At 42.6% G+C, this 25,843-nt stretch overlaps 1 protein-coding gene across 4 annotated transcripts in view; it reads left to right on the top strand.

The window, feature by feature from the left end:
* EYA2 (EYA transcriptional coactivator and phosphatase 2) overlaps window positions 1-25,843 on the top strand; it is a 133,481-nt gene that overhangs the window by 74,809 nt on the left and 32,829 nt on the right. For all 4 annotated transcript variants that reach the window (XM_081916988.1, XM_081916987.1, XM_081916986.1 and 1 more), the window contains exons 6-9: window positions 6,941-7,008; window positions 9,492-9,672; window positions 13,308-13,432; window positions 14,848-14,931. In XM_081916988.1, coding sequence (XP_081773114.1) covers window positions 6,941-7,008; window positions 9,492-9,672; window positions 13,308-13,432; window positions 14,848-14,931 — 458 coding nt within the window. The remainder of the gene's footprint in view (window positions 1-6,940; window positions 7,009-9,491; window positions 9,673-13,307; window positions 13,433-14,847; window positions 14,932-25,843) is intronic.

Raw genomic sequence — 25,843 nt, 5'->3', positions numbered from 1 at the left:
CCTTTCTCCCTCCTCTATGTGACATCCTCTTATATATTTGAACATGGCTATCATATCACTCCTTAACCTCCTCTTCTCCAGGCTAAACATGCCCAGCTCCCTTAGCCGTTCCTCATAAGGCATCGTTTCCAGGCCTTCCAGTAGTCAGGTCGATTTTCATTTCACTGGGGATATGAGGTTCAGGGCCTGTGATTGGCAGACCAACGTGCATGTCTAAGGTGGGAGGCAGCGTGGGTCCCAGGTAAGTCCCCTGGGAAGAGAGACGGATCGCTCAAACACTCAGTGTAGCTCTGCGAGGGAAATAGGGGTCTCCTAACCGCGCAGCATTCCTAGCAAACTACAGTTCCCAGGATGCTTTGGGGGAAAGTCATGACTTTTAATATGGTATAACAGTGCTTTAAATGTAAGGTACAGGGTGGTGCTGTGGGTTAAACCGCAGAGCCTAGGGCAGGGGTCAGCAACCCGCGGCTCCAGAGCTGCATGTGGCTCTTTTACACCTTTGGTGCGACTCCGGGGCGGATACTAGCGAGGGGAGGAGGCGCATTGTGCTCCCCGACACTCCCCACTGTGGTGGGCGCTGTACTGGCTGTGACGTCGCATGGGGGCGGTGCATGCGTTAGTCATGCACCGTCGGGACGTCACTGTCCCGCCCGCTGTCAGATCGCGGCTCCGGAGATATATTTGTTTTAAATGTTGCAATGGTTTGCGGCTCCCAGATTTTCTCTCTTCGGAAATGGGTCCAAGTGGCTCTTTTTGTCTTAAAGGTTGCAGACCCCTGGCCTAGAGCTTGCCAATCAGAAGGTTGGCGGTTCGAATCCCCGCAACAGGGTGAGATCCCGTTGCTCGGTCCCTGCTCCTGCCAACCTAGCAGTTCGAAAGCACATCAAAGTGCAAGTAGATAAATAGGTACCACTCTGGCGGGAAGGTAAACAGCGTTTCCGTGTGCTACTCTGGTTCGCCAGAAGCAGCTTAGTCATGCTGGCCACATGACCCAGAAGTTGTACGCTGGCTCCCTAGGCCAACAAAGCGAGATGAGCACCGCAACCCCATACTCGGCCACGACTGGACCAAATGGTCAGGGGTCCCTTTACCTTTACCTTTACAGATGTGGCAAGACAGAGCTTTGAGAGCCACATGGCGTGTTCTGTGTCCTCTAAGGAAGCGTCAGAACAGCGAAGGAAGCTGTTGAAGTCATAGTTAACGTCTATTATTTTGCGTGCTGAATGGGGAAAGGGGTGCCATTTTGTCCTTCCACTCATCAGGCGCCATTTGTATCATGCCTTTCCTCCAAGGAATTGAGAGCAGTGTGTGCAGTCCCCCCACACCTAAGCCCCATATTTTAACCCTCACACCAAGCCTGTGAGGTAAGCTAGGCTTAGACAGGGACTGGCTACAGGTCACCCAGGAAGCTTCATTGCTGAGGGGGAGTTTGAACTTGGGTATCTCCAGTCCTAATTCTAGTACTCCAGTCAGTACCTCAGAGTCTCTCCATACAAGCCCAGCAGAGCTAAAAACCCACACATTGTGCAAATATCTTAAAAAGCTGTCACCAAGTGTTCTAAAATAGTGGTCGCTGTGAAGAACGATCTGATATTGTTTCAGATTTGGTCATGAAAAGCTACACATTTTTGCAATCCTTGCTTGTTCCAATATACACTGGTACTGGAAAGAAAAGCATTGACTTTGGAACAACCTTCTGTGGATTGCGAATTTAACACTTTGCCTACGTAGCCACCAGGGTTGCCAGTTTGAAAAAAGAAGAAGGTTAAATTGCTGGTAGTTGCCCAAACTTTACTGGCACCCGTATATAAGTACTTAGGTTATAGCATACCCTAAATACTGAAACATATTAAAAAATCTTAAACTTGCCTCAGTGTACACTTACTTTCCAAGACCCGACTTTCTACCTAAATTTGGCATAGCTGCTTTTTCATGAAGTGATTTTACTGCCTCCACACGGGGCACTGGCAATGACTGCCACTTGTGAAAATGAGCAATGCTGCCAGTGGTTTTTATTGATCATGGCTTTTGTTGCCCTGGAAATTCCCTTCCAATGGGATTTCACAGGGTAGAAATGGAAATCTTGTCACCAGAATTTATGCATTTCAGCTGCGATGTTGGGATGGAGCAGAGGGATCAAGGTGTTTCATTTGCTAAAGTGGACAGTGAGGAATGGGGTTTTATAATCTGTGGTGGTCTTAAAACAAACATCTAGTCCTATCAATATATGCTAAAAAAAGGGACTGGGAAGGGAATCCTTGGCTGCCCCTAATGTAATTGGACTACAACTCCCATCATCTCTCTATAAAGAGGCTGGATTTAATACGTAAGATAAAATGGTGACCCCTGGCCTTTGGTTTTTAAAATTATTTTCCTGTTGATTCAAGTAGAACTTTAGTACATTCAACCTGGGGCGTTACAAACCATGAATAACTATCTTCAATAATTGTGAAATTGCTTGTATTTGTGATGGCAAAAATTGTCTTGATTAAATTAGTTGTGCAATAGACTGTAGAAATGTGCATTAGCTGGTCCTATTCTGGCCTGCCACATTTTTTTATAATGCTATATAACAGATATATATATATATCTCTGTTGCAATTTGCCAGCATGGAAATGCTTGACAAACATTGCAGGGATATTATATAGATATCACCAATAAATCTTGTTAATTATGTGCAGTGCAGTGGGAACCCTTTCTTAAAAATATACGGTATATACTGTGCATCACAAGCTTACAAAAGTTAAAGGCCCTCCAGGCATGTGGCCCACCAAGGTTGAGACACGCTGCATCGCCTGGCTCAGGCACAGATGCAATTGTGTTAAAGTGTGGCACACATTTATTAAAGAAACATTAAAGGAATGGCAAATGGAATCAGCTTGTCATGAAAGGACGCAGGCTATTTCACTCATGGGTTTCCTAATGGTTTCAGTTTGAGTGTTGCCCTTATGTGCTCAGATGTTCTCATTTCACAATCCATCATTAGGAAAGCCCATGGCACGGGGTCAATTTAGAGTTTCCCTACCAAGTACTTTCCAGTACTGTATATCTGAAGGGCTGTTCCCCTCTAATACCTAGGTTGTTTTATTACCAGCTAAATGTTCTCTGTGTTACCTGTGAATGAGAGCATTGTGACATTTTTGCAGCTGATTTGATTGAACGCAGATGTGAACTATGCTCCATGTGGAGAGGATCCAAAAGGAAAATATCTTGACTTGTGCTTCTGATTTTAAAGGAGCGCATGCAATCGGACGATAGCTGGATGACACAGGCCCACAATCACAATAGCTGAAAGGCAGGTGGAGGGCAGTCATAGCTCAGTGGAAAAGCCCATTTCCTGCATGGAAAAGGTCTGTGGTTCAAACCAGGCAGGGCTGGGAAAGACTGGAGAGCCACTGCCAACCAGTGTAGAATAGGGGTTTCATAGGGCCCACCTGAGATGCCTTGAAAATTACCAGCCCCACCTGTCAGAAAATGGTGTCGCATGGGCAGAACCAGTCACAAAATGGTGGCAGTTGGGCATAGTTTTCTACTGATATCTAATTCATCTTCAGAAATTGCTAACTTCTTTGACACAGTGTCTTCCTTGTAGCAAGGAGTTCCACAGCCCATTCATTTTCCAGTTTGGCATCAACTTAAAACACATTTATTTGCTCTGGCATTTGTGAGATGTTGATTTAGTCTGCCGGGGTGTATGTGTCATTCTGCAGTTTTAATTATGTTATTTTACCTGTTCTTGTTTATTCTGTTTGATGAGTGCTATTCTTTGTTCTGGTTATCGCAATCTGCCCTGGGATCTGTAATGGGGCAACACTTAGACTAAAGAGGAGGAAGTTGACATGTGGGGGGTGGCTCAGGGCAGTCTGAGGTTGGTGGGGCAGCACCCCGCCTGCCCTGGTGGACAAGCAAGGCAGCAATAACACCTGAGTGGATTTAGAAAGAACTTTTCATCAGCACCAGTCACTGCTGCTTCCCACCTGCCTTTCTGGTACTTATTGGCATGTTTACTTTGCGATGGACTCTTATTGGGCCCTAAGTAATCAAGCTAGGGAAGGAAATTTACCTGCCCCCCCTCTAACAGCCAACTGCAAGTAAAGTTTTTCACCTTTGTTGTGGCAAATAAGTGGAATGCTCTGCTGATAGAGATTCAGCAGACACCTTATGTTCTAATCTTTTAGAGCCTGCTGGACAATTTTCTGTGCCGCCAAACACAGGCAATTAAGAAAACATTTTTCCTTAATAGTTAGTTGAAAGTCTCTGATTTTGTTTTATTTTTTCATGGTTTTTATTATTATAAGGATGTTGGTGTAAATGGCTTTGTTTTTTATGATAAAGTGTCAAACACAGATAAATATATAAAACAAGAGCATTATGTATCTCTTAAGTGCATCAGTAAGCCATTGAATGGGACGTGGGTGGCGCTATGGGTTAAACCACAGAGCCTAGGACTTGCCAATCAGAAGGTCGGCAGTTCAAATCCCCGCGATGGGGTGAGCTCCCGTTGCTCAGTCCCTGCTCCTGCCAACCTAGCAGTTTGAAAGCACATCATAAGATCTCTTCTTTGAAAGCACATCAAAGTGCAAGTAGATAAATAGGTACCGCTCCGGTGGGAAGGTAAACGGCGTTTCCATGCGCTGCTCTGGTTTGCCAGAAGCAGCTTAGTCATGCTGGCCACATGACCAGGAAGCTGTACACGGGCTTCCTCGGCCAGTAAAACGAGATGAGCGCCACAACCCCAGAGTCGTCCGCGACTGGACCTAACGGTCAGGGGTCTCTTTATCTTTTTAAGCCATTGAATGTCAGCAAAACTCTCAATTGAAAATTCTCTTATTTCTAGCCAAAGCAGTCTGTGATACTGAGCAGACATGGAGAAATAATTCAGAATATCATAGTCTAGGAAGAGGATGCATATTGATACTAACAGGCCATAATTGAGGCTCCCCCCCCCCAAGTCATCAGCCCTTCATAAATATATCTAGTTCTGTGTTAAGTGATCTCTTTGATCCTCCAGTGGTTGCAAGGTGAGTGTTACAGAATTTTACACCTCTTACAGTTTGAAAACTTCCTTCCTCTTCCACTTCAGCAAGAGTTTTTCTGGTGGGGGCAAACAAACAACTCACTTCTTTTGCTTTGCCTTTGATTCATCCTGCCCTGGTCTCTGAACATGCGTGAATTTGAAGTGCTGAGTCTAGAGAGATTTTTTTTTTTTTTGGCTTGGAAATGCAAAGCTGTTGACACATAGCTGCTTCTATGATTTATCCCCTTGGCATGAATGCTCCCAAGCTGAGCCCAGGGCAGGGCTGGGTGGCAAATACCCAAATGAAGCGGTGTCCCAGACTGGCACCCTTAAAGCAAGCTCCACATCATTGAGAGATCATTAGCTCTTGACCTTTCCTGCGCTTTTAATTCCCCCCTCCCCTCCCCTTGTGCAAAATGTTTTTTAAAGGCCAAATGTGATGGCAAATTAGTTCTGGAAGCAGATTCTCCTCCTGGAGTGGGGTGGTTTTCTTTCTTTCTTTTTTTGGCATGAGATTTATTTCTCCCTGCATGTGCTTTTGTGACTGACTGCACTTGGCGAGCTGCAGTTTGTTCAGCTGTCCATTCCCCTGCCTAATCTAGGCTCTTAAAATAAAAACAAACAAGCGGATATTCGGAGAAAGGACGCAGCATGGAGACACTGAGAGGCATTTGTTCCTGTGCTTTGGCTAAAACAACGCTCCACTGGTCCCATGTACCAAGTCTTTGCTTTACGGCTAAAGATGCTGGCAGTTCCTACAATGAGAAACTGTGTCAAGGAGTTGGTTCATCAAGTTCTTCTTAAATAGAAAGTTGCTTGGGATTTTTTTTTGGGGGGGTGGTGGTGGTGGTAGACAACAACAGAGGAGGTAAGCTGGGGAAACTCAGCCAGATGGGCGGGGTATAAATAAATTATTATTATTATTATTATGTACTGAAGTTCTCACCCTGGGCCAGCAGGGGGATACTGTAAATAGTTATGCAAATGAAGGATCGAAAGTGACGTTCAGTGATTGGATAGTTTTAGAAAGTTGTTACAGTAACAAGGTACTGGAGCTCTATATAAGCAGGCTGACTGAGTCCTTCAGTTCAGTTCTGTTCTGGCCTCTGAATAAACAAGAGCTGTTTGAAGAATTGCTGTGTCGTCTGATATGTTCACCCACAACTTAACAATTATTATTATTATTATTAGCTAATTTCTGTTCAATCCAGGGCCATTTTGCCAGGGCTACGTCAAATGTGTGGCATGGATGTGACCTTAGTTCATCAGCTCAGCTGTAAAAGAATAACATTGCCTATCTAAAAGCCACTTGAAACCAGCTTTCCAAATATATTGGAACATGGTGCACTTCTGGATTTCAACCAGTTAGGACTTCCAGAAGCAGGGGACTACCACAGAAAAGGCCATTTCTCTTGTGCCTGACACTCTGCCTGCAAAATGAAAGTTTAGTTGTTGTTTTTAACATACCCCTTCCTAAAATAAGACATTCCTCAGAAAGATGCAGTAGTTATATAAGAAGGAATTATTTTTGTTATTTTAATTGGAGCTTAAGAAATGCAGAGTAACAGGATGTTTTCATAAGGCAGGTACCTAAAAAGGTGAGGTTTCAGAATCTTAGCATAGTCTTGCAGGAATCCTGACCTAAGGTGGGCAAATATTTCTGACCTGGTACAAAGCAGCTTCATATGTTGACCACCGTGGGAACTGGATGCTGGACTAGGTGGGACTTTGGCCTGATCCAGTAGTGTCATCTTATGTTCCGAAATCCTTAAGCTCCTAAAATCTTCCTTACCAATTGACAGGTTATACAGAAGATCAAGTAAAGGCAGGGCAAGGACCCGCCCTCTGAGGATAATTCGGCCATTTGTATTGGGCTTAATGGAATTCTATTACCTATCTTGTTTCTTCTTCTGTTCTCTTAGGCACCTCAGGGATTTACCAGGGGCCCAACGGCCTGACGGGTTCTGCAGGGTTCAGCACAGTGCACCAGGTACAACTTTAACCATTTTTTTAAAAATGTCCTGAAAAGGAGGTGGTTCATATTTCAGCTGCATGGACATGAGTAACTTCCTTGATACTTGTCTCTGATTATTAAACATAACGTCTCATTCTTAAGGAACAAAAAGCGTACGTCTCTATGGACACTCACAGATCGCAACGGCTTGACAAGGGACTTGGAAACCAAATGCTTTCGAAATCAACCAAACACTCCTTCCTCCACCTCCCCCCCCCCTTCTTCCTCTAACCAGTCCCGGCCCAATCTCAGCACTTTGGGTGTGACGCTGAAAACATGTCACAATGGGGACACCACAGTATCACATGAGCATCTTTTTTTGAAAATTAGCAGTTTCCATCATCTTGCAGTGAGTGCCAGCTTATTTCTTGGCTTTCGGTAACAGATGTGAATCAACATTCTAAAGCATCACTCAGAGACGCTTGCGAATATGAAGCCATCAGAGCCTGTTTGCGCTCTTCCTAATTTGGACGTACACCTGTTGATGAACTTCATGCTTTGCATAAGTTAGCACCTTTAAATATAAAGCATGTGTATAACATTACAGGCAGAAACACTATATGAGAATGCTTGCTCATAAAGATTGGTGTAGACCAAGTATGAAGTCACTATGCTGCTTTTGTTTGTGCAAAGGCTGAAATATAAGCATTCAAAGTTAAACTGAAATCACTGAGGCTATGGGGCATACAAGTATCTTAAAGAATTACATCCTAAATTCAGTTTCCTATAAGCTTTGAAAGAACTTCCTGTTTCGGGGCTGTTGGGACGACAGGCCCCACGCCAGTGATAAAGGCACATACTTTTAGATGGTTCCAGTAGGCATAGCCAATTTGGTGCCTCCAGATGTTGGACTACAGTTTCCATCACACCTGATCATTGATCATGCTGGCCAGGGCTGATGGAAGTTGCAGTCCAACATGTGAAATGCATGATGTTGGCTGCCCCCGTGTTAGGAGGTTGCAGCAAACCAGAATGTGAAATCATGGATTGGTTTGATGACCATGGTTAAGTTTAAGTTTGCGTGCCTCTGTAACCTCTGCGTGCAAGTGAGAAACTGGTTTTTATGCTTGGGAATAGAGCTTAGCTCAGCAAGCTAAACCATGGTTTTACTGTGAGATTGGGAATGTGTGGCATCACAACAGAGTCACGTGCAATTGCTGCTGAGCTAAACTTTCTAGCCTTCAGCTGCTTGTTGCTAGTCTGTAGGACTGCTGGACCTGTCAGTTAGAGAATATAGCTGAGGTTGTTGGATGTGAGCTATGGCACAGCCTAATGAATTTCATGGAAAGGTAATTTATTCCGGGCTTCTTTGCCCACTGTTAGCAGGTACACATTAAAGGAGGATGTGCACATGTTTCTGAGTGTCTAATATGAATGAATACATGCTGCAAAGAGCCACATTTTGCAGTGTTGTCTTGTGGTATATACATAGAACTGGTTCACACATAACATTTGAATATGGTTTGGCACTGTGAGAACAAGCCATGCTCTCCATATTCCCCCTCCACTCCCATGCCCCACTTGAGTGAATTTGTTCCTGGTTTCATCAAACCATAGTTTTCTGGTATATGTGAAATTTGAAATGACATGCTATGGCTTGAGCTCACTCCCCAAACCAGGGTTGCAGAAAACAGCAGTCTTGATTTAAGAACATAAGAAGAACCGTGCTGGAGGAAGCCATCTAGTGCAGCTCTCTGCTCTCACAATAGCAAACCAGATGCCCATGGGAAATCCCAAGCAGAACCTTAGTGTAACATCACCCTCCAGTGAGTGGTATTCAAAGGCATATTGCTTGATGGGATAAGAGCAAACCATGGTTTGATGAAAGCAGGAAGTAATTCAGTGGAAGGGGATCCCATTGAGGAGTTGATTAAGCACAAAGCTTTTATAGCTATAGTGCCAGATCATAGATCTGAGCCGTTGTATAATTTAGTCAATTACTGGCCTTGCAGTTCACAGGTATACAGTAGGTGTTGATTTTTTAATGTGCATCCCCTAAAAGTGTTTTAACAACCACCAGGTAGATGGGACTCACTTCTGTATAAATGCAGTGTGCAAGAGGAAAAACAAGTGGGGCAAGACTACACGCTTTTTAAATGTGCAATAGTTTTATTTTATCACATTTTCACATTGACGTTGTGGTGCAGCTATTTAGAAAAAAATGAAGAAGTGCCATTACATGTATGCAGTCCCATGTTGCTTGATTCCTGGCACTAGATTTCATGAAATAAGCAAGTTACCGTCAGCGCTTCCTGGCAAATGCAGCAAATTCAAAGGTGATGCTACTTCTGCAAAACGTAGTTGTGCACAGAAGTGGGGAATATGATAATGGCAAGAATAATGGGGAGATATTTGTAAGCCTGGTTATATTTAGCCTGCAAAGTGCATAACTCTTAATTAGGTGTGCTGCTTTTCAAACATTTGGAGAATGATTAGCGTTGCTGTCTCTTCTTTCAAAGGAGTATTCTTCATATCCCAGCTTCACCCAAAGCCAATATTCACAGTATTACAGCTCTTCCTACAACTCTTCTTACATGTCTGCAAATAGCATCAGTCCATCAGCTATCCCAACATCGACCTACTCGCTCCAAGAGTCTTCGCACAACATTAACAACAGTCAGAGCACCGAATCACTTTCTGGTAGGTGACTTTAATAATCCCTCCCCTGTTTAAAATGAACTTACAAGTACAACTATGTGCAGGGCTTAAATTTTAGCTAGGGTGCAGGATCCTGTTTTTAGGATATTTCGGGACCAGTAAAATATGAATGGCAATGGCTCAAGGTGAGTGCAGAGTATCTTTATTTTAGTACTAAATATAGAAAGCCAGATCCTACAAATCTAAGAATATGGGATTGGTGGGGGGGGGGGGAATCCCAAACCAAACGGTGTAACTTCTAGGCAGGAGCAGTTGGCAGGGTGCGGCTGTGTTCCAGAGCTGTCCTCCTGGCAGTAGAGCCGTCGCTACTTTCTTTGATGGTTGCAGGGCAGGGGTGAAGTCAAGGCTGCTTGAGCACACTGGTGGAGGCCAGCATTGCACCCACACAGCCACAACCTTGTTGCTTCATCCTCGGGCTGCCCAGGTGAGCAGCAGGGATGCTGCTATTGGGAGAGTGGCCCCACAGCACCGCTACCCCTGTGCTATCGGCTCCTGCTTCCAGCTTCAGTTGTGATGCTTCTTTTCCCGCAACCCCCCAATCCTTGCAGCAGATACTACGCATTAGTTTATGTGGATGAAAATGTGGAAGATTTCACATGTGTTAAAGAAAATACAAGACTTTCTTATGATATACTTAATACAATAATAGATTAACAGTGCAGTTGGATTCAGTAGGGCTTGCTCCTAAGTAAATGCAGCTTTAAACTAATAATAATAATAATAATAATAATAATAATAATAATAATAATAATAATATGAAAATAATGAATTGAAAATAAATAGGCAGTTTAAAATAAAGCCTTTAAAAAAACACATTGCTGTTAACTTAAAAGGTCTCGGAAATAGAACAGATAATAATAACATGTTGTTCTGTGTCCTAAGCAACAATCATGGTGGTTATTGTCAGGCTCATATCCCAAGAGTGCCACCCCAAAAAAGACCTCTCCAGTAATCACTTTTCTGATTTGAAGTGCCAGGGGATCCAGAGAAGGATCTCAGCTGCTGATCTTAACTGAGAGGCAGTTTCATATGGAATAAGTCAGTCCTTCATCTACTCTGAACTCAGACGGTTTAGGACAGGGCTTGAAAAGGGCTTGAAGAATAACTTCAGTCGGTGTCCAAAAACATAGTGCAAGTCAATGTAGCTCTTTCGATATTAGTGCAGTAGAGCAAACTTTGTTAGTGGTACATCGCAAGACGAAATTAATTCGTTCTGTGAGTTTTTTCGTCTTGCAAAGCACAGATTCCCATAGGAAACCTCAAAAAAGGCTACCACACCGCGTGCTATGAGTTGCTCCTCGAAGTCAAGTCGCAACTGCAAGCAATGCACCTTGGGTATTAACGGTTTTAAGAAAAAGAAAACAAACTTGCAAGACGTTTTCATCTTGCGAAGCAAGCCCATAGGGAAATTCGTCTTGCGAAGCAACTCAAAAAACGAAAAACTCTTTCGTCTTGCGAGTTTTTCGTCTTACGAGGCATTCGTCTTGCGAGGTACCACTGTATTTGCCATAAGAGTGTGCATATTGGCATCAAATCATTAGGGCAGCACAATTCTGTCCCCCCCCCCAAAAGCTAAATATAATACTGTATTAATTAGGGGCTCACAATAATGATATTAAATTTAGAAAAGGCTGATGAAATGCTGAAAGAAGGCTAATGGAAGGGAAATTATTTCACGTCTAGAAAGCATTAGTCCCAGTGCAGCTGTAGTTAGATGCAACAAGTCAAGATCAGACAGAGAAGAAAGCAAGACAAGTGACTGAAACTGAAATTCTGTCATTAAATAGCTGTCTGTAGGAAGAGGGCACATAATCATCAACAATAGCAGCAAATACCACTGCTCTCATGTTATTTTCTAGAAGCAAAACATTTTTTTAGCAAACACTTATAAGTTCTTAGTTTAACAAGCATTCATACTGATTGAGGGCCTTTTAAATAAAGCTACAGATAGCAGGCTAAGTAAACAATGAGCTCCATGTTTATTTTATTTCTTTTAAATAAATGCCCTTCCATACTTCTTGAAGTGATCCGTGATCTATTGGAGTGCTTAGTTTTTAACTATCAATTATGGGCTTAAATGTCATCATCTTCCAATGTTCTGTTGGAATGCAGTCAATATATAACTTCCCCAGCGAAATTTTCATTGGCAGGCTATATCATTTTTATAAAGCACCACGTCATTTGTGGATAATCTCTGTATGTACAACCCAAAGTGGGGTTTGCTCACTTAAGGAACAACCCTGCACATCTGTTGTTAGTCAAACAGAAAAAAATATAGTAAATTAAAACAAAACAAAATGCTAACGCAGATTACTGCAAAATTACTTTGGAGTATTTCCCCCTCGTTAGATTTGATCTCAGCCTGAGATTTCAAAATCCTTCCCATGAAAAAAATGAACGAGATTCCTGTTTAAAATGCTACATCTGAATTGCTGGAGGGATTGGAGAGCTCCATATAAAAGGAAAAGAAAATTGAAGTCAGTGGTATTCAAAAAGGTTATTTAAAATGTGGTCTCTTATCAACATTAACATTGTCCACAATAAACACCCCTTAAAGACCCAAGGCAAGTAACAATTCTTTGATTATTTCAAAAATTTCGGAACTCTGTTAAGCTGCTTGGCTGAATTAAAACTTCCGTTCTAAGCATGTTTGTTTGACAAATAAATAAAAGCTCTATTGATTTTAAGTGGAACATTATTCGAAATTGGGCAAACATTTTCTTCAGACTATGTTGCAAGCTGTTAAAATTGTGTTACATTTTCATTTTTTGCAATTTTAATTAAAAAATGTAATTCAACTTATAAAATATCCCTGTTTTCATTGAGGTGTTGGGTGGGAACCCATTGTTTTCTGGGTTAAAATGTGAAACAGGTGTAATGGAATGTTAAAAGGTTTTTGATAATTTTTGCTCTAAAGATGCTTCTAAACCTTTTTTGAAACATTTAATACCTCCTCGGGTGAGATAGATAGATAGATAGATAGATAGATAGATAGATAGATAGATACAGATCTGTAGTGCTGGATTAATTCTGTAGAATAATTTTCTTTTTTTTTAAAAAAAAAAGGCGAGTTGTACTACTACAAAAGAGTAATTTTACCCCTTGGTGTTCTAAAAAATATCAGGGTTACTAATCGCCCTGTCCTTTTGCATTGCTGTATTCAAATGATTACGATCTGAACAGAATCAGCTGAGATAAGACAAGAGACAAGGAAATTGGTTCCCCTCAACTTAGCAGACAAGCCCTACATTACAACCAGACCAGCAAATGCATCTTTAACAAGGTGTGTGGCTGCCTGGTTTGGTCTGAAGATTTGCTAAACAGGCATAGGCAAACTCGGCCCTCCAGATGTTTTGGGACTACAACTCCCATCATCCCTGACCACTGGCCCTGTTAGCTAGGGATGATGGGAGTTGTCATCCCAAAACATCTGGAGGGCAGTGTTTGCCTATGCCTGTGCTAAGATGTTAGCAAATACCATGGTGATTTGCTGAAGGATCTTACAATTGTCATTTCTTCTTCTTTGATGATAAGTGGAACACTGTTGTGTAGTTTTTCAACAAGCTCAAGAACCGAAGTTGGCTTTGAGTAGAATTATTTTTTATATATACCTGCAGGTGAATATACAACACCTGTAAAAGACACAGATACAGACAGGCAGCACAGAGGGACGGATGGAAAGCTACGAGGGCGATCGAAAAGAAACAATGATCCCTCCCCATCAGCTGACACCGAAATTGAGGTGAGATGTCTAGAGGGTTTCTTTCACCCCAACCCTATTTCATTTGTATTTGACTAAATCCAGGGCAGTAGACCTATTGAAATTAATGGGCCTAGTCAATTTCATTAGTTTCAATAGCACTACACTGAGTAAAACTTAGGCTTACCAACCTGTAACTAGATTTTTCCCTACTGAATTTAAATAATATAATTACCAGATCACTTGTTCTCTCCCCAAGTTTTTAAAATCATTGCTGTTATTTTGACTTATGAGTAGAATATATTTCAAAACGGATTATTGTTACATGTACATCTGGTAGAAAAACTATGCAGATGTAACCTTTCGCCCTTATTGTGGTTTCTTGATTCTGTTTTTCTTCATATGATGTAACCCAGGGAGGTTCATAAAATACCCGGTCTGACTTCAGGTTTGAAGGGACCTTTGGCCAAGTGTCTTCTGTTAGGCTCCCTCTCAGCATTGGTGTAAGCTTATCTGGTGGCGGCCTATTTTAATTTCCCACAATGCCCTAGTGTGATGCTACATCAGGGGAATTGTGGGGAATCAAAATGGTTGCTTGCTACTGCCACCACCAGGTAAACCTTTGGCAAGGGCTCAAGGCAGACATCTGTGCTGGCGGATTCAGCTGGGTTTCCTGTGGGAAACTTGATGGCACAGCTGATCCCTGCAGAAAGCCAGATGGATGGGTGGTGACTTTAAGCCTGCTGATTTGAAGTCCCAAAGATAATCAGCTGATTTTGAGGCAATCTCAGGTGATTTACAGGTAGGTGGTCCTGACACTCCTTTCAAACTTGGGCCATAAGAAGAAGAAGAAGAAGAGGAGGAGGAGGAGGAGTTTGGATTTGATATATCACTTTATCACTACCTGAAGGAGTCTCAAAGCGGCTAACATTCTCCTTTCCCTTCCTCCCCCACAACAAACACTCTGTGAGGTGAGTGGGGCTGAGAGACTTCAGAGAAGTGTGACTGACCCAAGGTCACCCAGCAGCTGCATGTGGAGGAGCGGAGATGCGAACCCGGTTCCCCAGATTACGAGTCTACCGCTCTTAACCACTACACCACACTGGCTCTCCTCCACCTCCACTGGTGGTGGAGGAGATAAGGATCTGGCACACTGTGGCCAGATCAAGTCCCCCAACCTTTATGTAAAAGAAGAGATCTTATGAAGGATTTGTATGATAGGCAGGTGTCATAAGGAGAGAAAATATGGAGCTGTTTCAGGAAGCAGCCAACGTTCAGCTGGCTAAGGTGATGGAACTGGATGAGTGAAGATAACAAGAATGTGTTGATGATATATATGTAGTCTAAGATATCTGGAGAGCACTGGTTTGAGGAAGGCTGGATCCCAAATGAATATATTCCTGCAACTAATATGGTATGATTTTTGTCTTCCCCAACCCCTCTGTCTTTCACCACAGCGTGTTTTTGTGTGGGACTTGGACGAGACGATAATTATTTTTCACTCCTTACTCACGGGAACGTTTGCATCCAGATATGGGAAGGTACTGTGGAATTTGTCTTCTCCCTCCCCCCTCCAGCCGCCCCCGTTGCTGCTTGTCCACCCAGAACACATTGAAAATTATAAGGGCAGCTTAATACGCCAGCTTTTCTAGCAGATGTTGCTCATTTTTCTTCAGAATATATTTAATATAACTAAGTCCAGTGGTATTTCCCTCAAACATGTGAAAATTTAATTAACATCCCATCACACGGCCAAGAGACTCAAGTTCTTCAAAAGAGTATTGTTCGACTTCTCCAAAATAGGACAATGAGCTGTTTTTCTTGTCAAGGTTTTTCGCTCTCAAAAAAGAAAAGAAAAACAATTTATTCAGCAGACATGATACAAGAACTCTTGCTTGATCGAGGTACCAATTATTTTAGATAGACTCCCCTCTGCCCAGCACCTGGTTGGGGTTTTTCTCAGATAAGGCTTGTGTAAAAAAGGCAAACACAAATAGCAGGCTTTGTGCGATGTATGTGGTACTGGACTGTGCTATTTCGGACTGCAGGTGGGGTTTGAATGTTTCCTCAAGCTAAAAACCACAGGACCATACCTCCATCAAAATTCAAAATTAACATTTGCAACTAGTCATAAAGTCTGTTTGCTGCCTCTTCTATCAGAGGCAGCATCTCTCTAAGGGTGGATGAGCTATTTATTGAGCATTCATCCTGATTTGCTTACAGGAAGCTTACATGGAGGTTAGATTATATCTGGTTGTTATATCTGACTTCTGTTGTCAAAGGTGATTTCCCTCTCAATACCAGTTGCTGGGAATCGCAGGTGGGCAGAGTGTTCTTGTGCTCAGGCATCTGGTTGGCCACTGTGAGAACAGAATGCTGGACTTAATGGGCCACTGGCCTGATTCAGCAAACTCTTCATTCATCCCACACTTTTCAATGCATTTCCCTCTTGCTTTCCAAACTGCGAAAACTGTGATTATTTTAAAAAGCGGATTTGTTGTGCTAAGGTGACAGAGCACTTTAATTCACCCAAACTGTGCAAAAATATAGAGCCCAGTTTCAAAACTGTTTGACTTTCATGACTCTGTACCAAGGAACTCTGGGAAACTGGTACTGTGGAAGAGCAGAGACATGCAACGTCAGCCATTTTCTCTCCTCTCCTTCAGGTAGAGAACTGAGCCCTAACTTCATACCAAAACGTAATTTCATTTTTCATCCCCACCTATCGCGTCATATGACATTTCGTCAGAGGTCATGTCTGCAAGTAGCAAAAGATGCATTTATTCACATAACTTTATCATTTGCAATTATTGTGGAGCAATAATTAATAACCACAACAGAACTCTAAAGCAGGTGGTCACCATTTTATTTGTTTTCTAATTACAGTTTCTCTTTTCTCTTTTTCTTTTTTACTGATAATGGCAAATGAATTTGAAACCTCTTTGAGTTAGGACATGCTTAAGTACTTTAATATGGTGTAGAAGAGGCTGTGTTTGCTATTTATTAGATTGAGATGACCAACTTGGCAGTTGTTCGAACAGCCTTGAACACTGCTGCTATGGCTGCGGGAATATAATTTGACATCATTTTATGATTCTACCAGCTGGGCTTGTTTTATGATGGTTATAACAAGCCGGATGTATAATTAGCAAGATGGATTTATTGTCTGCCTTTAGATGTGGGCAAATGTAAAAAGTCCTAAAACATTGTTCATCATGTAGAAACCTGCTAAAGTGTTTGGAAGGTTTCTGGTATCTCCTTGTGAAAGGAAAGTCCACGTGATTGAAGAGGAAACTCTATACTAGTGCCTTTTAGCGCTCCTGAGGCATTTGACAACCAGCAGGAAGCAGAATTTAAATGGTGATTCCTCACAACACTTAATATAGCACTGTACTGTGGTCAATATTGTTCTATAATGTTTGCTCAGATTTGAGCCTAGTTTTCATCAAAGGTCCCCTGTAAGTATAATTAGAATCTTTCTCTCTGTGGCTTTGGCCTCTGTAATAGCTTCCTGTTCAGGATGGCAACAGCAATTGATGAACTGTACCTTGCTGGGGATAGGGTGCTTCAGTTGCAAGTTTCATTCCCATCTGAAGGCAGCCCTGTTTAGGGAAGTTTTTAATGTGTGACATTTTAATGTATTTTTAATCTTTGTTGGAAGCCGCCCAGAGTGGCTGGGGAAACCCAGCCAGATGGGCGGGGTACAAATAACAAATTATTATTATTATTATTATTATTATTATTATTATTATTATTGGTGTGTGTGCATGTGTAGAAAAGCATTACTTTGCAACTTTTAAAAGAAGATGAAGAGATCAATATTTAAAGTGCCCCCTGTCATCCACAGGAAATGGGAACTGACTGACGATGAGGCACATAATCTGCTTCTTCTTTGGCGATCACTCGTAGCCGAGTAAGATTGTCTTCCATAAACACGGTTTTAACAATCAGTTTGTAAGTGACTGTGGAGGCCAATTCTGGATCCACACGTCCTTCCACAGTGGGGACATTGGTTTCTGGGTGGGAGTTGATCACAGTGTGGATTTGCCAAGCGTGCCATCCTCTTAGCACTTTTCTACCTTGTGTCCTGAGTTTGAGGGTCCTCAAAGCCCATGACACCTTTGGTAAAGGCTGTTCTCCAACTGGAGTGCTCGTAGGCCAGTGTTTCCCAGTTGTCAGTGTTTATACTACATTTTTTTATATATATTTGCCTTCAGACAATCTTTAAACCTCTTTAACATTACACTTTCCATTTTTAAGTTCGGAATAGAGTATTAGAGTATTTGCTTTGGAAGACGATCATCAGGCATCCGCACAACATGACCAGTCCACCAAAGTTGATGTTGAGGAATCATTGTTTCAACAGTGGTGATCTTTGCTTCTTCCAGTACGCTGATATTAGTTCGCCTTTCTTCCCAAGTGATGTGTAAAAAATTTTGGAGACACCGTTGGTAGAATTTTTTGAGGAGCTGGAGATGGCATTTATAAGTGGTCCATGTTTCACAAACATACAGTAAGGTTGGTAGTACAATAGCTTTGTAAACAAGCATTTTGGTTTCCCTGCGAATGTCCCGGTCCTCCAACACTCTGCACTTCAATTGGGAGAAAGCTGCACTCGCAGAGCTCAGGCGATGCTGGATTTTGGCATCAATGTTGGCCCTTGTGGAAAGATAACTGCCTAGGTAGGAGAAGTGATCGACATTTTCCAACGTCACACCGTTGAGTTGGTTTTGTGGTGCTGCAGAGGTGTTATTTTGTACTTGTTGGTACAGAATTTTAGTTTTTTGGATGTTGAGTGATAGGCCAAGCTTTTCATAAGCTTCTGCAAAGATATTTAGGATGGTTTGGAGGTCATCCTCTGAGCGTGCGCACACTACGTTGTCATCAGCATACTGAAGCTCTATGACGGACGTTACGGTAACCTTACTCTTTGCTTTCAGCCTGCTCAGATTGAAGAGCTTTCCATCTGTTCAATATATGATTTCTACTCCAGTGGGGACTTTCCCTTCGACAAAGTGTAGGATTATGGCAATGAAAATAATGAATAGAGTTGGGGCAATAACACAACCCTGTTTAACATCTGATCCCAGTGTGAATGGTTCACTTTGAGAGCCACTGTTATCTGCGACTGTTGCTGTCATATTATCATGGAGGAGCTAAATGATGTTTACAAATTTATCTGGGCAGCCAATTTTCAGAAGAACAGTCCACAGGACATTACGATTTACAGTGTTGAAAGCCTTAGTCAGGTCAATAAACGCCATATACAGGGGTTGGTTTTGCTCTCTGCATTTTTCTTGAAGCTGCCGAGCGGTGAAAATCACGTCCACTGTCCCCCTAGAAGGGGATTCAGGAAGGGTCACCTCGGATATAGTTAAGAGATGGTTTGCCAAGATCCTTGCAAGAAATTTGCTGGCCACAGCCTACAGAGAGATGCCTCAATATTTTCCACAATCAGTTCTTTCACCTTTTTTTAAAGAGATCGATAATTTTGGCATCCGTAAAGTCTGCTGGGATCTCTTCTCTTTCCCAGTGGTACCTCGGTTTAAGAACAGTCCTGTTTACAAATGATTCGGTTTATGAACTCCGCAAAACCGGAAGTAGTGTTCCGGTTTGCAAACTTTACCTCTGTCTAAGAACGGAATCCAAATGGTGGAAGGCCACTGATGGCGGGAGGCCTCATTAGGGAAAGTGCGCCAAACGGTTTCGGTTTAAGAATGGACTTCTGGAACAGATTAAGTTCTTAAACCAAGGTACCACTGTACCATATTCTTGCTAAATTGGATGGATAGGCTGCCACTGCAGTTGCATTGTATGTGAGGGAAATTGCCACCAATTGGGTCTGGAAAAAAGACGGGGACAAAACTGATAGCATTGGAATGCAATAGATTGGCTGTAATGTTGTCTAGATTTTCTGTAAAATGTGAATGAACAAAGGATAGCAATTTCAGATGAATCAGCTGGTCTGGAAGGAACCTTTGCCTAATTCAATCAGCACAACACTTCCTAATCATGGCACTGTCCTTATTCTGGCAATTTTTTCCCCTTGGGGACTAATCTACTGATTACAGTTGCTGATTTGCGGTTGAACAATTTAAGAATTCTGCATCCTTCAGCATCTGCCAGTAGAACCTTTGAACCTGTCGTTTTCATGAGCACATGATACTTCACAAAGTAGTCTTGTCTTTGGTCTCACAGTGTAAGAAGATGGTTTAGAGGAAATGGCTATGCTAATAGGATAGCTATATTTATAAAGTAATGCTGCAATCCTGTGCTTACTTATCTGAGAGAAAGCCACACTGAACACAGTGAGAATTCTGAGTAGACATGTATTGGATTGCACTGTCAGATTCTGTAAGCAAAGGTCAAATATAAGTGTCTCTCTCATTATTTGCCAAACCATCCCTTGAGATCCACTCCAGCAGTCCAGATCATAGTTTAATCTACAGTCATGGCTTGTTCCATGGTGACTCATAGCAGGGTCTTCTTTGTTATGGCACCATGGCTGTAGAATTCTCTTCCACTAGAAGTACATTTGTGTCCACCTCCCCCTATTTCCATCCTTTGGATGACTGATAAATACATATTTGTTCTTTTTGGCATTGGGGGCTGATGCAGTAGTTGGTCAGCTGTGTTTGTTGTGAGTCATGTGCTGCTGGAATTTTGTGAGCTTTGATAATTTTATGGTTTCAGTGTTTATTTTTAAAACATTGTATTTTATTGTATTTTTTTACATGGAAGTTCCTAGGAGCTTTGAAGGGAGGATGGTCTAATAATCATTGTTCTTGTTGCTGTTATTACAATGATAAATATTATTTTTCTCGTCATTATTTTAATATCTTGGGATATAGTTGGAATGAGCTTACTTTCCCTTGACCAAGTTCAAGTAATCCTAGTTGTGTTAGCTCTGATCTTTTTTGTAGTCAGTAGGTTTCCCATGCAAATCTTGCAACATAATCCATCATTAATTACCCATGACAGGCATTAATTCCACAATCACAAAACCTGTATAGAACCAAATCTCTGAACAACTGAGGTGAGCAGTTCCAGCTTTTTTTCTTTTCTTCCTGTTATGGCTTTCGGGTAAAAACAGGTGGGCTAAAAACATGAACTTACATCATGCTAATTCCCTTTATTGCTAAGAAGGTGAAGGAGTGTCAGTAGAAGAGGAGACACAATGGGGCCAAAACTCACTGCTTCCATTTAAGGGAGGTAGATCACCCTACCAGATTTGGATAATAACTTTGAAGCCTGGGGATGCCTGTTTAATTGCCTTCATACACATTCTGAAGCCAAACTCTTTATTCACATTAGTTTGTTCAGCCATTCTGAATTTTGCAGCTCAACTCACATTTCAGGTATTTCATTTCAGGTGATCCACAGGTACAACGCATGTCAACGCTGTGTCGAGAATTGCAGGGGGGGGGGACGGGACACATTCACAAAGTAACCAAAGGCCATGAAAATAGTAATTATTATTTTATTATTATTAAATGTCTATGCCACCCTTCATCTCGGCAGTTTACAAGATAAAAGCACAAAATTAGAACTCAGTCACTGTATTCACCTGCAGACTATTGGTTCAGTTAGTCTTTCCCAACCTGGAAATGTCTACATGTTTTGGACCAGGCATAGGCAAAGTTGGCCCTCCAGATGTTTTGGGACTACAACTCCTATCATCCCTGACCACTGGTCCTGTTAGCTAGGGATGATGGGTCTTGCAGTCCAAAATACCTGGAGGGTACCAGGTTGGTAAGTCTAGGTTAAGTGATCTTGCCAATACTGCAGACCCTGGGCAGGGTCTGAGTGGGTAGAGCCCATAATGGAACTAGGCAAGGCCCAGTGGTTATGTGTTAGATCCAGGCAGAGCTCAGTACAGAAGCTGTTTATTCACCTAAGATGGGCAGCAGGGGTGGGGAACCTCTGACCAGTGCGTTAATCTTGGCCAGCTAGGTTGTGTGCACTAGGTCCTTGTGGAGAACTAGCAGGCATACTCTGTCCGTACAGAAAGCAGGAATGATTTCACAGTGCATCCGCTGATGCATGGAAAGGTTGAATCTGCTCTTTTTGACTTATTCAGCTTGTGGTGGCCCCATGGAATTGTCTGCTTGCTTAATGGAGTTGGCTCACTTACACTTGTGCAAGTGTAGTCCAATGAACCTGATGTTGTTGTTGTTGTTTAGTCGTTTAGTCGTGTCCGACTCTTCGTGACCCCATGGACCAGAGAACGCCAGGCACCTCTGTCCTCCACTGCCTCCCGCAGTTTGGTCAAACTCATGCTGGTAACCTCGAAAACACTATCCAACCATCTCGTCCTCTGCCGTCCCCTTCTCCTTGTGCCCTCCATCTTTCCCAACATCAGGGTCTTCTCCAGGGAGTCTTCTCTTCTCATGAGGTGGCCAAAGTACTGGAGCCTCAGCTTCACAATCTGTCCTTCCAGTGAGCACTCAGGGTTGATTTCCTTCAGTATGGAGAGGTTTGATCTTCTTGCAGTCCATGGGACTCTCAAGAGTCTCCTCCAGCACCATAATTCAAAAGCATCAATTCTTCGGCGATCAGCCTTCTTTATGGTCCAGCTCTCACTTCCATACATCACTACTGGGAAAACCATAGCTTTAACTATACGAACCTTTGTTGGCAAGGTGATGTCTCTACTTCTCAAGATGCTGTCTAGGCCTGTCATTGCCCTTCTCCCAAGAAGCAGGCGTCTTTTAATTTCGTGGCTGCTGTCACCATCTGCAGTGATCATTGAGCCCAAGAAAGTAAAATCTCTCACTACCTCCATTTCTTCCCCTTCTATTTGCCAGGAGGTGATGGGACCAGTGGCCATGATCTTCGTTTTTTTGATGTTGAGCTTCAGACCATATTTTGCGCTCTCCTCTTTCACCCTCATTAAAAGGTTCTTTAATTCCTCCTCACTTTCTGCCATCAAGGTTGTGTCATCTGCATATCTGAGGTTGTTGATATTTCTTCCGGCAATCTTAATTCCGGCTAGGGAGTCATCCAGCCCAGCCTTTCGCATGATGAATTCTGCATATAAGTTAAATAAGCAGGGAGACAAAATACAGCCTTGTCGTACTCCTTTCCCAATTTTGAACCAATCAGTTGTTCCATATCCAGTTCTAACTGTAGTTTCTTGTCCCACATAGAGATTTCTCAGGAGACAGATGAGGTGATCTGGCACTCCCATTTCTTTAAGAACTTGCCATAGTTTGCCGTGGTCGACACAGTCAAAGGCTTTTGCATAGTCAATGAAGCAGAAGTAGATGTCTTTCTGGAACTCTCTAGCTTTCTCCATAATCCAGCGCATGTTTGCAATTTGGTCTCTGGTTCCTCTGCCTCTTCTAAATCCAGCTTGCACTTCTGGGAGTTCTCGGTCCACATACTGCTTGAGCCTTCCTTGTAGAATTTTAAGCATAACCTTGCTAGCGTGTGAAATGAGTGCAATTGTGCGGTAGTTGGAGCATTCTTTGGCACTGCCCTTCTTTGGGATTGGGATGTAGACTGATCTTCTCCAATCTTCTGGCCACTGCTGAGTTTTCCAAACTTGCTGGCATATTGAGTGTAGCACGTTAACAGCATCATCTTTTAAAATTTTAAATAGTTCAGCTGGAATACCATCACTTCCACTGGCCTTGTTATTTGCAGTGCTTTCTAAGGCCCATTTGACTTCACTTTCCAGGATGTCTGGCTCAAGGTCAGCAACCACACTACCTGGGGTATACGATACATCCATTTCTTTCTGGTATAATTCCTCTGTGTATTCTTGCCACCTCTTCTTGATGTCTTCTGCTTCTGTTAGGTCCTTTCCACTTTTGTCCTTTATTATGGAAATCTTTGTACGAAATGTTCCTTTCATATCTCCAATTTTTTTGAACAGATCTCTGGTTCTTCCCATTCTATTGCTTTCCTCTATTTCTTTGCATTGCTCGTTTAAGAAGGTCTTCTTGTCTCTCCTTGCTATTCTTTGGAAATCTGCATTCAATTTCCTGTATCTTTCACCATCTCCCTCGCATTTTGCTTGCCTTCTCTCCCCCGCTATTTGTAAGGCCTCATTGGACAGCCACTTGGCTTTCTTGCATTTCCTTTTCATTGGGATGGTTTTCGTTGCTGCCTCCTGTATAATGTTACGAGCCTCCATCCATAGTTCTTCAGGCATTCTGTCCACCAAATCTAAATCCTTAAACCTGTTCTTCACTTCCACTGTGTATTCATAAGGGATTTGACTTAGATTGTATCTTACCGGCCCAGTGGTTTTTCCTACTTTCTTCAGTTTAAGCTTGAATTTTGCTATAAGAAGCTGATGATCTGAGCCACAGTCAGCTCCAGGTCTTGTTTTTGCTGACTGTATAGAGCTTCTCCATCTTTGGCTGCAGAGAATATAATCAATCTGATTTCGATGCTGCCCATCTGGTGATGTCCATGTGTAGAGTCGTCTCTTGTGTTGTTGGAAAAGCGTATTTGTGATGACCAACTTGTTCTCTTGGCAGAACTCTATTAGCCTTTGCCCTGCTTCGTTTTGATCTCCAAGGCCAAACTTGCCAGTTGTTCCTTTTATCTCTTGACTCCCTACTTTAGCATTCCAATCCCCTATAATGAGAAGAACATCCTTCTTTGGTGTCACTTCTATAAGGTCTTGTAAGTCTTCATAGAATTGGTCAATTTCAGTTTCTTCAGCACAAGTAGTTGGTGCATAAACTTGGATTACTGTGATGTTAAAAGGTCTGCCTTGGATTCGTATCGAGATCATTCTATCATTTTTGAGATTGCATCCCAGTATAGCTTTCGCCACTCTTTTGTTGACTATGAGGGCCACTCCATTTCTTTTACGGGTTTCTTGCCCACAGTAGTAGATATGATGGTCATCCGAACTGAATTCACCCATTCCCGTCCATTTTAGTTCACTGATGCCCAGGATGTCAATATTTATTCTTGCCATCTCATTTTTGACCACCTCCAACTTACCCAGGTTCATGGTTCTTACATTCCAGGTTCCTATGCAATATTTTTCTTTACAGCATTGGACTTTCCTTTCGCTTCCAGGCATATCCGCAACTGAGCGTCCTTTCGGCTTTGGCCCAGCCGCTTCATCAGCTCTGGATCTACTTGTACTTGCCCTCCGCTCTTCCCCAGTAGCATGTTGGACGCCTTCCGACCTGAGGGGCTCATCTTCCAGCGTCATATCTTTTATATGCCTGTTGTCTTTGTCCATGGAGTTTTCTTGGCAGGGATACTGGAGTGGCTTGCCGGTTCCTCCTCCAGGTGGATCACGTTTGGTCAAAACTCTCCACTATGACCTGTTCATCTTGGGTGCCCTGCTCGGCATAGTTCATAGCTTCTCTGAGTTCTTCAAGCCCCTTCGCCACGGCAAGGCAGTGATCCATGAAGGGGAATGAACCTGATACCTAGCAAAATTACAGGGATGAAAATCAACAGTTTATCATGTTTTATCGCATACATGCTGTGAGCGTAAGCAAAGGGCAGGATGTGCAGGCCCTATCCTTTAGCACACCAGCTATATGTAGGGTTAAACCACAGAACCTAGGGCTTGCCAATCAGAAGGTTGGCAGTTCGAATCCCCGCGATGGGGTGAGCTCCCATTGCTCAGTCCCTGCTCCTGCCAACCTAGCAGTTTGAAAGCACACCAGTGTAAGTAGATAAATGGGTACTGCTCCAGCGGGAAGGTAAACTGCGTTTCCGTGCGCTGCTCTGGTTCGCCAGAAGTGGCTTAGTCATGCTGGCCACATGACCCGGAAGCTGTACGCCGGCTCCCTCGGCCAATAAAGCAAGATGAGCGCCACAACCCCAGAGTCGGTCACGACTGGACCTAATGGTGAGGGGTCCCTTTACCTTTAAGAACAGAATTTACATTAGCCCTATTGAGGCATGATCCTTCTCTTGCTAACTAGCTCGGCCCTCTCTTTCATTTCCCCATTGCCTGCTCTGCCACCCTCCACACACTGAGGAGCAAAGATATGTAGTGGAAAGTTTTGCTGTATGCGTGGGGACTCTGCATATGATTTAGAACCCTGATTGTCCAGCACATGGAGGGTAGTCAGGCAACAGGGACAGGATAAAGGGAGAGAAGTCAGCTAGCACAGCCCCCTTACCATGTATGAAAAATGTCTGAATAGGGCTATTATGAGCAACAAATCTCTTAAACGCTCTCCTAACTTCAGGTCTTCTTATGGTATTCTCAAGCTTGAACAGAACAGAGTTCAATTGTATATTAATTATTTCAAGGAGGGGAACTTCTATCAGAATAGAACTTTAGTTTATCGTATGGTTGCAGTAGTCATATTAATTTCCCTTAAAATTAGTATCTTCTTTGAAATGGAATCATGTTGATTCATGGTTCTGCTGGTTAGCCCGATGATGCTTTTTATCATTCTCTGCACTGTAAAAAAGAAAGAAAGAAAGAAAGAAAGAAAGAAAGAAAGAAAGAAAGAAAGA

The sequence above is a fragment of the Podarcis melisellensis genome, assembly GCF_964234715.1.
Source record: "Podarcis melisellensis genome assembly, chromosome: 6".
In the NCBI taxonomy this organism is placed as follows: Eukaryota; Metazoa; Chordata; class Lepidosauria; order Squamata; family Lacertidae; genus Podarcis; species Podarcis melisellensis.
The sequence above is the reverse complement of the archived record's forward strand: the minus strand, read 5'-3'. Positions and strand labels throughout refer to the sequence as shown.